A 16,618-nucleotide genomic window follows, 5' to 3' on the forward strand; every position below is an offset into this window, starting at 1 on the left:
CAATGATCCAAGTCAGTGTACTCAATAACTGGCGAATGTGATGAACTGTGATCATTCCACTGTCGTGCGACATTTGCATGCAGTGAGGAAGATTCAAAAATTGGGTGTAAGGGTATCGCATGCTCTAACTCAAAAACAGAAAATCAGAAGGTGCCCATGAGTGCATCTCTGCTTGCTCGTCACCAACTGGCTTGCGAACAACACTAACCAATCCTACCCTGTATCATTACTGGTGATGAGAAATGGTGTCTTTTTGCTAATGTAAGGAAAAGAAAGAGTGGCTGAGCCCAAACAAAGCAGCAACTCCCCATGCAAAGGCCTGTACACATCCACAAAAAATATTGTTATGCATTTGGTGGAACAGTGACAGTGTGGTCTACTAAAAATTGCTTCCCTGAGGTGTAACCATCACTACTGACATTATTTTCAATAACTGAGATGTCTTGCAGATGCAACCCAAGAACAATGACCAGGAAGGCTCCATGAAGTGATGTTACTCCGTGATAATGCCCGCCCACATTCTGTTAGACTAACAGAAAACATTATACACGAGTTTGGCTGGGAAATCATTCCACACCCACCTTATTCACCAGATCTTGTGCCTTCAGATTTTCACCTTTTCCACACTCTGTTGAACAATCTTCAAGGAACTTACTTTCTGGATGAAAATTTGCTCTGTATATGGCTCAATGAGTTCTTTGCCTCCAAACCACAAGATTTCTACAGCAGTGGAATTGAAAAGTTATCCGAGTGTTGGCAGACTGTTGTAAATAGTGAAGGAGAATATATTATAGATGAGTAAAGGTGCTGTTATGTGTATCTGTTGTGTTTATTAAACTTATGGGAAAATGCTATGAATTTAAGCACCGAGCCAATATAAACAATTTTTAATACAGAGTTATTTCTTGCCCACCCTTTATTTGTATACAGTCTGCAAACTGTGTTGCAAATAAAGTCGACAAAAAAGAAGTAATAAATTAAAACACCATACCTGAAGCTGAATGCATGATAAGCAAAAAATGTACAAAGTGATAAACTATTTCTTTTCATCATTTTGTGGGGAGAGTTAGCAAGAAAAAGTTTTGCAAAGGATTGAAATTATGTATATAGTTTGTTGGAACTTGATAAGGGCTCTCAGTCTCAAAAACTGGATAAATATACTATAGGTATTTGTACACCATCAGTTAGGCAGCCTCAAGATGAACATATGGTTATAACTGTAATACACACCCTGATGTGTCGTGCAGGTGTATTGCTATTTCGACTGTTCTTGTACTAATCCGAAGGTCACCCCTGATCTTAGTAAACACACACACAGTTAATCACGAGGGCTAACTACAGGCAGAATGCTGCACCTGAATGCACTGTAGTATTTCAGTCGAAAGTAAAGCACCAGCAGGGAGACATCTGTGAAGCATTAGACTGAACATTGATCATACTATGAAGGACAATCATGACCAATGATTGGATCCACATCATCGCTTTTTGCACAGAAGGCTTGTCAAACAGGAAAGTTGCTTAATGTGTGCACTGGAGTCAAAGTGATGTGGTGTGAACATGGGTTCAGTTCCAGTTACAAGGTAGTGTTGAGGACCTACATGGCCCAGGCCATTCACACTTGGCAGGTGCACAGCATGAGCGATATTTATACCTATCAAGTCAAAGGAACTGTTGGCTGAGTGCTCCAGAACTGAATTCGGCATTTAAATAGGCTACAGAATGTCATTTATCGCATTAAACTGTTAGGAGACGGTTGCATGCTGAGAATCTTCATTCCTGAGGTCCATGGCAAACATCATGTTGTACACTACAATAAGAAGGACTCTGTTATAGATGGGCAAGAAATCATGAAGAATTTTTATTTTCTGAGCCGTGGATTTCGAAATAATGAGGGAGATGCAAAACTTTTGTTGGTCTGTGTACTTGTCTTATTGTGTGAAACTTTTAACATTAGATTACACCTCTTAATGAGTATATTATGACAGCATTTTAAATTTGGGCAATAATTGCATGAAATATTGAAAAACAGATATCTTTAGTCCCTGGAAACCATTAGATGGGTAACTTGCAACTGGTATTGGATTTCGGAATAGCTGTTCAGTAATAAAGGTTGTTTAAAAGACAGGTTAACTAAGCAGCAAGTCTGTATTACTAAGTGACAATCCCAGAGCCCAATATCTGTTTCAGGTTGCCTGTCTAATGGCATCCAATGGCAACAACAATTTCATTTTCAATACTTTGTGCAATTACTGAGAGAATTTAATAATTTAAAATGCTACCATAATTTACTCATTGCAAGGTCTAATCTTATGTTAAAAGTTTAACACAATAAGACATGTACTAAAGTTAGAAACTGTGCACTTGTCTTGAGGCAGCATGACAGACAGCGTGCAAATATCCAGACTTTATTCACCTGTATTTTAGAATGAGAGCACTTAGCGGAACTTTTTCTCGCTAACATTCCCCTCAAAGTAATGAAAGGAAAAAAGTTAATACTTGCTAACTTTCTGAAACTTTTTCTTCCTTAGATGCTCAGTGTTGAATATTTAACACATTAAATCATTTGTAAAGTAATCAGATGGCTGAAGCGTTTTTTTTTTTTTTTTTTTTTTTTTTTTTTTTTCATGGGAGTTTGATTCTTTAAAGAATCAGGGGTTTACTGGTTGTGAATCTGACAGGGAGTCCACTTGGCTCTGAAGTTTCACTCAGTTTTAATGATTTCAATTGTTTCTCGATGCTGCAGACATTAATATCTACATCACTCATCTTTGGAATGGTTCTAAAATCAAACTGAGGCAATACTACTGGATCTTCCTTTATAGAGGCACACTTGAAAAGGAAGTTCTGCATTTACACTTTTGCTTTGCTGCTCTAAGTTTGGATTCTGTGTCATCCATGACTATCTGGGTACTTAAGTTGATGCCAGTGATACGCATTACATATGACCAGAATTTCTTTGAATTTTACATGAGGCCTTTCCATAAAATCCTGCTATAGTAGCCATTGGAAGCTTCACACATTGCACTTTTGACAGCCAGACACATTTCATTTAGCATCTCTTTCTGCCTGTAGCCTTATGACTTGTTTTCCACCTGTTGCTTAGTAATTGCTCTTCGTATACAAAGATTGTATACTGTGGAGAATTACACCTTATGGGAACTATTCACTCAAAACACAGGTTAAAAGATGCCTATCTTGTATCTTGCATGTTTTTATTGGCTGTATTGAGAGTTGCATCTCTTGAAGTACTGGCCAGCCAAAGTCTCCTTATGAATTTAAAAAAATCCTGAATATAAATTTTCCTATTTATAAAAATTAAATAATTCAGTGTTGATGTACAACAGTAATATACATGCTTGACATTATCAAGTTAGGGGAAATCTAGATTAATGTAGCAACATAAGTATAACTTCAAACAGCCAAGATCGCTATCTGTACAACAATGATCTTGGCTGTTTGAAGTTCTACTTCTGTTTCTACATGTACAACAATAAATGATGGATATCTTTCGATGTCTGCACTACTGCAGTTATGACAGGGTGGTGCAACGTATATTAAAATATTAGCTGTAGATATTTTTTCTGTATCCGTTCTCATTTTGTTTTTATTACCAAAAGGAACTTACTTTCTCAATACACTGTATATATGACTTTTGAACTGTTGCTTCCAACATACACTGGTGTCCAAAATTAAAGCACAAACGAAAATTTTGCTAGGTTCTATTTAATTGCCCACAAAACAGTATACACACACATGATAGTAAAGTAGAAACCATGTAAAGAATACATAATGTAAACAACTACAACATGCATAATGGTATACAAAAATGTTCTTTGTTTTTTCCAACTAAACAGAATTGCACAAATAATCCCACTACTGGTTATGTGCTCAGTATGGGGTGTGAAAATATCTGGCAGCAATGCAGGCATGATAATGACAGGGCATGCTGTGAATGAAGCCGCTTGCAAGTCTTGGAGAGTTGTTAGTGAAGTTGATGTGATGCAACCCCGTCTCCCCATGCATCCCAGACATTTTCTATGGGAGTCAGATCGGGAGAATGAGCAGGACCCGTCATGGGTCCAATATCTTCCATTTTCAAGAAAACAACAACCACCCTTGCTCTATGAAGTCGAGCATTATCGTCCATCAATGCAAAGTCTGGGACCACAGCACCTTGCAAAAACTGCACACAATGTCCCAAGATCTTGTCATGATATCTGACAACAGTTAGACCTTGCCTATTCATCTGTAAAGATTCGTGAAGAGGTGTTTGTGTGGTTAACATAATCCCTGCCGACACCAGTAGGGATCCTCCTCGATATTGGTCTCTATCCACAGTGTTTGGGTCATGAGATTGAGTTCCATATTCCCTTCAAATGCGAATTTATTGAGAATCACTCTCCAAACAATATTGGGGCTCATCTGTGAAAAGAACATTGGCCCCCTGTTCAACTGTCCAGGTGGCATGCTGACAACTTCACTCTAGACGTTCCCTTCCATGAAGACACATCAGAGGTACACATACAGCAGGCCTCCGACAAGAAAGGCCACTCTGCCGAAGCCTTCTGTACACTGTTTGCCTCCATAGAACACGTCCAGTCAATGCTGCAGGGTCAGATGCCAGTTGCCATGCAGTACTAAAGCGGTACCGTTGTGTACTTACAGCCAAATAATGGTCCTCTCTTCCTGAGTTCACAAATGGTCGGCTCTTTCCTGGTCTTTGGGATACAGTTTCAGTGTCTATAAACTGTTGCCACATCAAAGAAACAACAGAACTATTCATGTTAAGCCACTGGGCCACATCAATTTGTGATTGTCCTGCTTCTGTTCTTCCTATGGCCTTCCACCGCAGACAGCCTGGTAGGAGTCTTCTCCATGCCATACTGCACTGTCTGTGACTGTGTACACAGCAATTTTGGATGAAGGACTACCCGGTAAACACTATCATGTTTGATAGATGCCTGACGTCATCGTTGGTGTGGTTGTCTGCTGACCGGAATGCCACCTTCTGTGCAGAACACAATTGTACAGACATATGTTCACAGTTTGTATGATTATATCATGAATTACACAGAACAGGGAAATAGCAGTTTGTTGCTTTAATTTTGGACACTAGTGTAGACGGACAGCTCTCCTTAATTGTGGTAAAACACAATTATTATAGCAATAGGAACAGGTTATAAATCTCAGCAAATACAGGCTGGTCCTGAACCACATTTAAAATGCTATGAAGTGCACATACCTGTGCAAAGTGGCATAGAAAATAATTGACAAATTACACTGGTGTCCAAAATTAAAGCAACAAACCACTGTTTCTCTGTCCTGTGTCCGATTCACGATGTAATCTTACAAACTGTCAACAAATGTCTGTACTATTGTGTTCTGCACGGAAGATGGCATCCAATCAATGGATAACAACGCCAACGATGACGTCGGGTCACCTATCAAAGATGGTAGTGTTTGCCAGGTAGTCCTACATCCTCAATCGCTGTGTACACAGTCACAGACGATGCAGTATGGCACAGAGAAGATGCCTACCAGACTCCCTGCGGTGGTGGGCAATAGAAAGAATGGAAGCAGGATAGTGGCAAACTTAAGTGGCCTCATGGCTTAATGTGAATCATTCTGCTGTTTCTCAGATGGGGCGACAGTTTGTAGAGACCAAAACTGTATCCCAAAGACAAGAGCAGGCCAAAAACATGTGACATCAGAAAGAAAGAACCATTATTTAGCTGTAAGGGCATGACGGTACCACCTTAATGTTGCACAGCAGCTGTCATATAACCTGGCAGCATCTACTGGAAGTGTTGCATCAAGACAAACAGTGTACAGAAGGCTTCGGCAGAGTGACCTTTCTTGTTGGAGACCTGCTGTATGTGTACCTCCGATGAGTCTTCATAGAAGGGAATGTCTAGAGTGGAGTCGTCAACATATCATCTGGATGGTCGAACAGTGGACCAATGTTCATTTTGCAGATGAGTCCCGAATTGGCTTGGAGTGTGATTCTCAATGGAATCGCATTTGGAGGGAATGTGGAATACTATTTTGCGACCCAAACATTGCCGAAAGAGACTGATATCAAATAGGTCCCTGATATTGCGGGCAGGAATTATGGCGAGCACTCGAACATCTCTTCATGAAATTGTACGGGTGACTCAGCATGGTTTAACTGCTGTCAGGTATTGTGATAAGATCTTGAGACCTCATGAGTGGTTGTTGCAAGGGACTGAGGGACCGGACGTTTTATTGATGAACGATAATGCTTGACCTCATAGAGCCCACACATTTCTACAACTGGTTAATGTGCTCAGTACAGAGTCTGACTACCTCTGGCAGCAATACAGGTCTGACGAGGATGGAGCATACTGTGAATGATGTCATCAATCTCATGTTGAAGCAATAACGCTCATTCTTCCTGCAGATCTGCTCACAAATCTTGGAGAGTGGTTGACGGATGCTGACATGTTGCAGTCCGTCTCCCTAGTGCATCCCACACATGTTCTGAGGGATTCAAATTGGGAGAGCAAACAGGTCATGCCATGTGTGCACTGCTTGCTCTCCCGATTTGAATCCCTCAGAACATGTCTGGGATGCACTAGGGAGATGGGCTGCAAGATGTCAACACCCATCAACCACTCTCCAAGACTTGTGAGCAGATCTGCAGGAAGAATAAACGTTATTGTCTCAACATGAGATCAATGACGTCATTCACAGCATGCCCCTTTGTCATCATACCTCTACTCCTGCCAGATGTGGTCAGACTCTGTACCGAGCACATTAATCAGTTGTGGAAATATGTTGGCAAATCCGTTAAGTTGGAGAAAACGAATAACATTTTTGTCTACCATTATGTATGTTGCAGTTATTTACATTCTGCATTCTTCACATTGTTTCTACTTTACTATCAACTGGGTATACTGTTTTATGGAAAAATAAACACAATCTTACAAAATTTCCATTTGTTTCTTTAAGTTTGGACACTAGTGTATATCATATTGTAACTCAGGACATCAACCACTCTTGACCACAAACTCCTCAAATGTTTATACTGACAGCTTCATGATGTGGAAGAAGAATTATGTATATAATATTTGCTTTAACATGACCTAGTATAATGCAAACAGTTGTGGATATCACCCACACATTAAGAAAGGTAGGTCACACTAAGTGAAGAGAGTGTTGCATGCAAATTTTTGTATGCACTTCTATGTGCGTCTGCAGAACAATTAAAATTACTTATTAGTTGACATCTGTCGCTTGTCACTACAATGTTGCCACATCAGCTACTGCTCCAATATGCAAACACAGCGGGGTCACTTCACAAATGCTGAAACGCTATTATGTGTGGAGCAGTGCAGTGCTGAGAGAGGGAGCCGTCAGATATGACAGGAACATGAGATTCTCTGTTGATAGGTGATTTTAGTGACCAATGACTGAAATGTGACAGAAAATGTGTTTTGTAGCCCTGAATTTACACTCGTTTCCTAACCTAACCACAACCTTGTGATGTGCAATGTATCCGAGGAAATGAGGGTCAACAACCTGCAGCTGAACTGTTAACCACACTTGTTTACTTAACGGCTGTTAAAGCTGACCTCTGAAAGCAAACTCAAGACAAAAAAATTTCAGCTTCAGTACTAAACGGAAACTGTAATTTCTTGCATTCAGTGGTTACCTGAAACTATCCTCACAATGGCTACATGACCTGATGTGATACCAGCTGATCAACTGATGAACATTCCTGAAGGGCACTCGATTACATCTGACAGGCAACATGCGGAGGTGGGGGAAGAGGTGGAAACAAAAGTAAGAGCAAATAAAAAGTCAATAGAATGTTGAAATTGATGCTAAAACGGATTAAAAATTACAAAAAAACACATTTAGACCAATTAATTGAATAAAAATAATAAAAGTACTTTTGATAATGATTTAAGAGCTAAAAAGAAAAAAAAAAAAGAAAAAAAAAACCTTTTACGATTTGAATCAAAGATATTCTGAGTCACGATTGTTGTACGAGGGTAATCCCAAAAGTAAGGTCTCCTATTTTTTTATAAGTACAGAACTCTGTTTGTGTGGCAGTTGGTCACACTGTTATGAAGAGTGCTTCATGCACTGTGTGTAAACATGCGCACACCGCACTTAGGTGCTCAGTCTTGGCTTGGCAGCCGTTGAGAATGGAGCACCCATTGGATGTCACCGCCAAGTGAGAATTGTGTGAAGTTATTCAGTTTTTGAATGCAAAGGGCACTGCGCCAATTGAAATCCATCGCCCATTGACAGAAGTGTATGGTGAGTCGTGCATGGATGTCAAAAATGTTCATAAGTGGTGTAGAGAGTTTGCAGCTGGTCGGACCGAAATTCACCAAGAACAAAGGAGTGGGAGACCGTCAATTTCTGAGGAGACAGTGTTGAAGGTTGAGCAAAGCATGTGTGAAGATCGGCGGATCACCCTGGATGATCTCTGCACGTTGGTTCCTGAGGTTTCCCGAAGCACCGCTCACAGAATTTTAACGGAAACATTGAACTACCGGAAGGTGTGTGCAAGATAGGTGCCTCGCATGCTGACTGAGAACCACATGCGGCAATGTGTTGATGCTTCCCGCACATTTCTTCACCACCTTGCAGCCGAACAGGACAACTTTCTGGACTCAACTGTCATGTGCGACGAAACCTGGGCATACCACTTTACACCTGAGACCCAGCAACAATCACGCCAGTGGCGGCATCCTTCTTTGCCAAAGCTGCGGAAATTCAAACATAGTCTGCCGGTAAATTCATGACAACAGTTTTTTGGGATCAGAAAGGGGTATTGTGGGTTGACGTTACGCCCACTGGGACCACAATTAATGCTGACAGGTACTGTGAGACCCTGAAAAAACTCAAACGGACAATTCAGAACCGGAGAAGAACAATGTTGAGCAAGGGCGTACACATTCTCCATGACAACTCTCGCCCACACATCGCTCGGCAAACCACTGCTCTCTGCAACAGTTTCAGTGGAACATACTCACCCACCCACCCTATAGTTCTGACTTGGTGCCCAGTGACTATCACCTGTTCCCTAGGTTAAAAGAACATTTGGCCAGAAAGCGATTCAGCTCTGATGATGAGGTGAAAGAAGAGGTTCATAACTTTCTGAACAGCATAGCAGCGAGCTGGTATGACATGGGCATACAAAAACTGCCACAGCGACTAAAAAATGCATCCACAGAAATGGTGATTATGTCAAAAAATAGCTAAATGTTCAAGGTGTAAACTGATGTAAACCATTGTAGAAATAAACAGGTTTATGTACATATAAAAAAATAGGTGACTTTATTTTTGGAATTATCCTCATAACTTACCCATTACGCTAACCACCACCTGTCATGACAGCATTTTATTTATTCCCCTATGGAACCAGTTGAGACAACGATTTATTGCCTTCAATAAGTTCATTTTCACGCAATGTCAAAATGCAAAATAAAAATCAAGATCCAAACAACAACAACAACAAAGAAAGCTGGCAAGGAACTGGAAGTGAACTGATCATTTGTTGTGGTAGTTTGGCAACAGTGAACAGTTCAGGCGTAACACTGAGCCTTCTCATTGGAGGAAACCAGCTCCAATGCATGAAGTGTTAACAAGCTAGTAATCTTAATCAGACTATAGTGTGTGTGATAGATTGTTCGTAGCATAGTGTTACATTATAGTTACGTTTTATGAGTGGTAACATGTATGACTTCTTTAAAGGTAATAAAGTACAGAAGAAACATTATTCATAAAGTTGCTCTTTCAACGCAAGTGGCTGTCAGTACAAACCATAAAAATCTCAATTGTCAAGGTATTGCTACTAGTCCTACAAGTTATGGGACAACATATTTAAAATAATGTATTCTATCTCTTTTTACATAGGGAACCACTACATAAGATTAGTACCTACAATTCATGATCCCTGTTCTGTTCTGATGTTCTGTACTGTGTAATGGGTTGGTTTGGGTAAATGCCAATCACACCTTAATTCTTTCATGTTAACCAGCACACTCACACTGAGATAGCAAAAAACGCCTTGTAATACTGTGCAAAAAGCGTATGATGACTCAAATAAGCATTCTCCTCTATCCCTAAATGACAGATCTTCTTCGTTACAGATAAAAGTCTTGTCAACACCAAGGTCGTCAGACATGGGTCACTATCCTGATGGACGCAAATGTGGAAAGATGTTGTGCTTGTCTTTTTAGAACAAGCATTCTAGCACCCGCATAGAGCTACTTCAGGAAGCCGCAGAAAACCTAAGGATGGCTGTACCAGAGCTTAAGATCAATTCCAATCAAATACAAGTCCAACATCTTAATTACAGTTCCACCTTATTTGGCTGTTTCAGATCTGTGTTGCATGGACAACAAAGTCTAACAGTGAAAGCTAATAACAGTTTGTGAGAAGCAACACAACACAGGTAGAATGTCTGACTGGTAAATAAGTCAACATTCATGTAAAACCACAACGGATATCCAGCACAAAATCAAAGAAAGAACATTTGCAAAGCAATGTTGAAGAATGGACATAAAAGTAACAAATGTCTTACACTAAAACAATAAGTAAATACATAAAAAAACAGACAGACAATAATTAGATTAAATTACATAACTTGCTCGTGATTTTTGAGATACAGCAGATTGTAAAACATAGTCATCAAAATGGGGAATGAAGACAACACACAGAGAACACTATGAATCACCTTGATTACATCTGCAACACAAAGTACCATACGCTTGCCTGGCGCATCATCGTGCTCCATGATTCTCCTTAAAGCAGATCGCTGACACCTATCGATTTCACGGTCATAACGATACTTCAGTTGCAGAAGCAGCACACGAGGAGTCAGATATCTAAAACATTTTTGTACACTACATAAATAAAAAATAGTTGACTAAATATTGTTAGTAAAGATTTAAATGAGAAACATTCAAGTCCTAGTAAGTATATGGTGATCAAAACAGTTAGAAAAAAAATCATTTACCAAGCAGAATCATAGACATATAACACATCTGACAGCAGAGAGGTAAGGGTTGAAGGAAAGGTGATTAATGTGGCAACAGCAACAAACACTGTGCAAACTACCAGCAACAAACACACAGCTGGCACAGGCACAGAGCATTTTATTGTTGATTTCCACTGGACTTGTCCTGCTGTGTTACTCCTGACCTGTGGCCCAGAGTGACTTTCCTTATTAATTTCTAATTAATCTCATTTCTTCACAGCCTATCCACTAGTTCGCCAGGTAAAGATATTTCACTTTACAAAAGCACGTAGTTTTACGAGTGCTGCTACTTGAAAAGTAGATTATTGTAGAGTCCATATTTTATTCAAGCTCCACTTTTCTGAAAATTAACTATTTTCCTTCTTAAGCATCACATTATCTATTGGTTGCTTTTCAGTAACACATATTCATATCATACATTTTGTATGTACTATTAGTAAACTTTAGAATATAGATAACATCTCGTAATTAAAAAAGCAGAACTAATCACGTCAAAACATTTCATAGTACTGTAGCATGCAGTAGAAAATTGTATCCAAAAATAGTAACTAAATTTCACATTTTATTAATATAAGATCACCTTTATGTATTCTGTTTTTGGTTCGAACCAAAAAAGCAAAGACAAGTTACAAATTTCATATGACGTAACCAATGAGTCATAGTGTCTCAAACAATTTTCAGTGCTCTAAAAAGGTTCGCTCCTACAAATGACAGAACTTAAGTGATTTAATAACAATAATTGCAAACAAAGATTGTCTTACAGGAACCATTACGCTTATTTAACACACCTTCTACAGGTGTTGTGGTGATTAATGTGTCCATGACTAATGTCAATATGTATTACACAGCAACAACGTTTGTAAAATCAATTATAATGAAATTGCTGTTATTTCATGATACATCTTTGTATTTTCAATGATTTCATAACCATTATTGGTTAACCCAAAAGTGTGTGGCTGTGGCTGCAGCAGTTATAAAGCTATGTACATCAAAATTGTTTATGCACTGTATTTGAATATTTAATTTAGTTATTTTCAATCGTTCACCCACATATTAGCAGTGTGTTTACATTTGGCGGCGTGTAGTTGCAGCTGCAGTGGTTTTCAAGTTAAGTTCTGACGAAGTTGTTTGTGCACTGTTATACAGTTATTAAAATTAGTAGTTTTCAATGGTGCCTCATGCTGTTTGTGGTGAAATAACGGTTTAATAAACTATTGGAAACTTCTGCTCACTGTGTTTTTTAGAGTTTTCAGTGCATTGAAGTCATTTAATAAATTTCGTGTTGTAGTTTTCAGCTGACACATCATTGTTTCTAGCGAAATATTTCAGTAAAAGTTTCATGCACTGTTTTAACTTCACTGAGTGTTCCAGTGCTGCTTGAATTTTTGGTTTTAGCTAATAAATTGTGTGAAGTTTTGTTGGTATTGGTATTAGTTGTTGTTTAGTAGTAGTAATAAAAGTTGTTGCTTTCTTAGTAGAGAGAGAATTTCAAGACCACTATTGTTAGTTTTATAAATAGTTCTACTGGTGTAACTGTACTTAGGTAATGTAGACATTTAGTTCTTTTCAATAACTGTAAAATTTTACTGTAAGTGGGAAGTGTGGGCTCTGTTGTAGGTTTGTGGGTAGTGGGTTACGGTGTGGGATTTGTTCAAAGTATTTTCATTGGGGGGAATGCAGTACGGAAGCCAGCGAGCATTCAAGTGAGATCCTCTCCTGGGAATGCAGAATCTGCAGTAGAAATAAGTTGACAGAGGAGCAGGAGCATAAGATCTGTGCCCTTCAGGTGCAGTTACAATACAAAAAGGAGAAACTAGATAGGTTGAGGAGGGTGAAGAATGCTGGGGAATGGGAACTGGCAGTTGGCAAGATGGCACCTAGGAGGTGGTATTCAGACAGTTTTATTTTGTGTATATGCATTAGATTTGACTAACTATCAGAGTTGAGTGGAGAGGAGCCTCTTGCAGCTGTAGGTGTAGGAAACATGCAGCAGTCCTCGTTAGGAGGCCGAAGTCAGTTGCAAAGTCTAAAAGAAAGAAAGAGGTTCTGTTGCTAGGTAGTTTGCACGGCAGAGGTGTGGGCCAGTAGTTGCAGGAAGTGTTGTGGAGGGAGTAACAGATCGCCAGTATTGTGAAGCCTAGTGCATGGTTTGCAGAGGTGATTGACAGCATAGGGGAGTTACGCAGGAATTTTATGAGAGGATCAGGTAGTGACTGTGAGTGGAGCACGGAATATTATGTAAGTTGTGACCTGGAACAGATAGCTACTCAAACTGGTGGCACTATTGTGCATTTCGTGCAACTGTTCCAGCATCATGATCAGCCTGATCTTAATGCGGCTATTAGGCATGGAGAAGGTGCTGATGACAGAGGGCATGGGTCACAATCCAGTGGTGCCAGTTGAGTTTATCAATAGATCGGGTTTCACTAGGCATGGCCTGCACCTCAATATGTATGGGAAGGGGAGGCTGGCAAAGCTTACAGGCGACAGTGCAGTGGGTGGTGGTTGTGGTGATGGTGGTGGTGAGGTCACTCATGGAAAAATTCCTGTGGTATTTGGTGTTAGAGCTGCACCATTTTTTAGATTGAAGTCAGCTGATAGTATACCTACTTAAAGGAAGCCCCTCTAAGGAATCACCTTCAGAGGTCAGGTATCCACATAGAGAAGGAATCAGCATATTTCATCAAAATATAAGAGGTTTTAGATATAATGTTAGTGAACTGCTTATAGATATTGACTCTGACATTACTGGTATACCAGAGCACCACTTAAATAATTTGACAATTCAGAGGCTTCCTATACCAGGATATGGATTAGCTGGCTGTTTTTCAAGGAGTTCCTTAAAGGGTGGGGGAGTGGCTATGTACGTTAAAAAAAAAAAAAAAACAGTATTCCATTTGAGTCCATAGACACATCACAGCACTGCAATGAACAGATATTTCAATGTTGTGCAGGGGCAGCTGAATTTAGTGAAACTAAACTTCTCTTTTTTTTTTGTTTTGTTTATAGGTCCCCTTACTCTGACTTCAGAGCATTTCTGCTCAAGCTAGAGAGGCTTCTTGGTTCGCTTTATAGGAAGTACCAGAAATTAGTTATATGTGGTGACTTCAATATTAATTTTGTATATGATTGAGAAACAAAAAGGATATTGTTAGATCTCCTAAACTCATATGATCTGATGCAGACTGTGTTTTTTCCAACTAGGGTAATAGACAATATTCTGATAGCAAAAGGGTGAATGGCCTTTCAGACCACGATGCACAAATTTTAACACTAAAAGGCTGTTGTACTCAAACAAATGTCAAATATAATTACAAACTACATAGTAAAGCTAATCCAATGGCAGTAAAGAGTTTTCTAAACCTTGTTAAGGAACAAGAGTGGCAGGATGTTTATACTGCCAACAACATAGATGGCAAATATAATGCTTCCCTTAACTCATTTCTCATGCTCTTTTGGGAGTTGCTTTTCAGTATAACGTTCTAAATGGGGTATCCTAGCAGTAAAAGGCAGCCTGGGTGGCTGACTAATGGGATAAGGAAATCATGTAGAACAAAGTGGGAATTATATCAAAATGTCAGAAGTAGTCACAATCAAGCTACAGCAGCCTATTAAAAACAGTTTTGTAAGGTTCTTAAACATGTTATTAGGAAGGGAAAGAGTATGTGGTATGCAAATAGAATAGTAGCCAGTTCACAGGATAAAATTAAAACAACACGGTCAGTTGTGAAGAAAGTGTCTAGTCAGCAGCACAAGGTCAAAGATATAAAGTCAGTTTGTAGTAAAAATATTTGTTGTTGTTGTTGTTGTGGTCTTCAGTCCAGAGACTGGTTTGATGCAGCTCTCCATGCTACTCTATCCTGTGCAAGCTTCTTCATCTCCCAGTACCTACTGCAACCTACATCCTTCTGAATCTGTTTAGTGTATTCATCTCTTGGTCTCCCTCTACAATTTTTACCCTCTGCACTGCCCTTCAATACTAAATTGGTGATCTCTTGATGCCTCAGAATATGTCCTACCAACCAATCCCTTCTTCTAGCCAAATTGTGCCACAAATGTCTCTTCTCCCCAATTCTATTCAATACCTCCTCATTAGCTATGTGATCTACCCATCTAATCATCAGCATTCTACTGTAGCACCACATTTCGAAAGCTTCTATTCTCTTCTTGTCCAAACTAGTTATCCTCCATGTTTCACTTACATACATGGCTACACTCCATACAAATACTTTCAGAAATGACTTCCTGACACGTAAATCTATACTCGACGTTAACAAATTTCTGTTCTTCAGAAATGCTTTCCTTGCCATTGCCAGTCTACATTTTATATCCTCTCTACTTCGACCATCATCAGTTATTTTGCTCCCCAAATAGCAAAACTCCTTTACTACTTTAAAAAAGTGTCTCATTTCCTAATCTAATACCCTCAGCATCACCCACCTTAAATCAACTACATTCCATTATCCTCATTTTGCTTTTGTTGATGTTCATCTTATATCCTCCTTTCAAGACACTGTCCATTCCGTTCAGCTGCTCTTCCAGGTCCTTTGCTGTCTCTGACAGAATTACAATGTCATCGGCGAACCTCAGTTTTTATTTCTTCTCCATGGATTTTAATTCCTGCTCCAAATGTTTCTTTTGTTTCCGTTACTGCTTGCTCAGTATACAGATTGAATAACATTGGGGGAAGGCTACAATTCTGTCTCACTCCCTTCCCAACCACTGCTTCCTTTTCATGTCTCTCGACTCTTATAACTGCCATCTGGTTTCTGTACAAATTATAAATAGCCTTTCGCTCCCTGTATTTTACCCCTGCCACCTTCAGAATTTGAAAGAGAGTATTCCAATCAACATTGTCAAAAGCTTTCTCCAAGTCTACGAATGCTAGAAACGTAAGTTTGCCTTTCCTTAATCTATTTTCTAAGATAAGTCGTAGGGTCAGTATTGCCTCACATGTTCCAACATTTCTATGGATCCAAACTGATCTTCCCCGAGGTCGGCTTCTACCAGTTTTTCCATTCGTCTGTAAAGAATTCGTGTTAGTATTTTGCAGCAGTGGCTTATTAAACTGATAGTTTGAAAATTTTCACATCTGTCAACACCTGCTTTCTTTGGGATTTATGTTACTGATAAGTCAGATATATGTACAGTATTTAACAATCATTTTTTGAGCATTGCTGGTGAGTTAAATAAAAACATAGTTTCTACAGGGAATCATATAACTCTCTTAGCAAATGTCTTTCTGAGACTGATGTCAGAAATACTCCTCTGTGATACTGACAAGGGTGAGATTGAGTCAATAATTAAATCACTGAAGGATAAGGACTCTTATGAATATGATGGAGTACCTAGCAGAATATTAAAGTACTGTGCTGCACATGTTAGCCCTGTACTTAGCCATATTTGTAACTTTTCCTTTAGGAATGCTCAGTTTCCTGAATGTTTAAAGTACTCAGTAGTAAAGCCACTTTATAAAAAAAGGAGAAAGAGATAATGTAGACAATTTTGACCTACTTCTATGCCATCAGTGTTTGCTAAAGTTATTGAAAAGGCTGTGTATGTAAGGATAATTGATCATTTTATATCGCATAATTTGCT

General features: G+C 39.2%; 1 protein-coding gene across 1 annotated transcript in view; it reads right to left on the bottom strand.

Moving 5' to 3' along the window:
* LOC124613364 (breast cancer type 2 susceptibility protein-like) overlaps positions 1 to 16,618 on the bottom strand; it is a 167,236-nt gene that overhangs the window by 85,713 nt on the left and 64,905 nt on the right. Inside the window, exon 5 of the mRNA XM_047142063.1 lies at positions 10,718 to 10,868. Coding sequence (XP_046998019.1) covers positions 10,718 to 10,868 — 151 coding nt within the window. The remainder of the gene's footprint in view (positions 1 to 10,717; positions 10,869 to 16,618) is intronic.

The sequence above is a fragment of the Schistocerca americana genome, chromosome 4 (genome assembly GCF_021461395.2).
Source record: "Schistocerca americana isolate TAMUIC-IGC-003095 chromosome 4, iqSchAmer2.1, whole genome shotgun sequence".
Taxonomy (NCBI): Eukaryota; Metazoa; Arthropoda; class Insecta; order Orthoptera; family Acrididae; genus Schistocerca; species Schistocerca americana.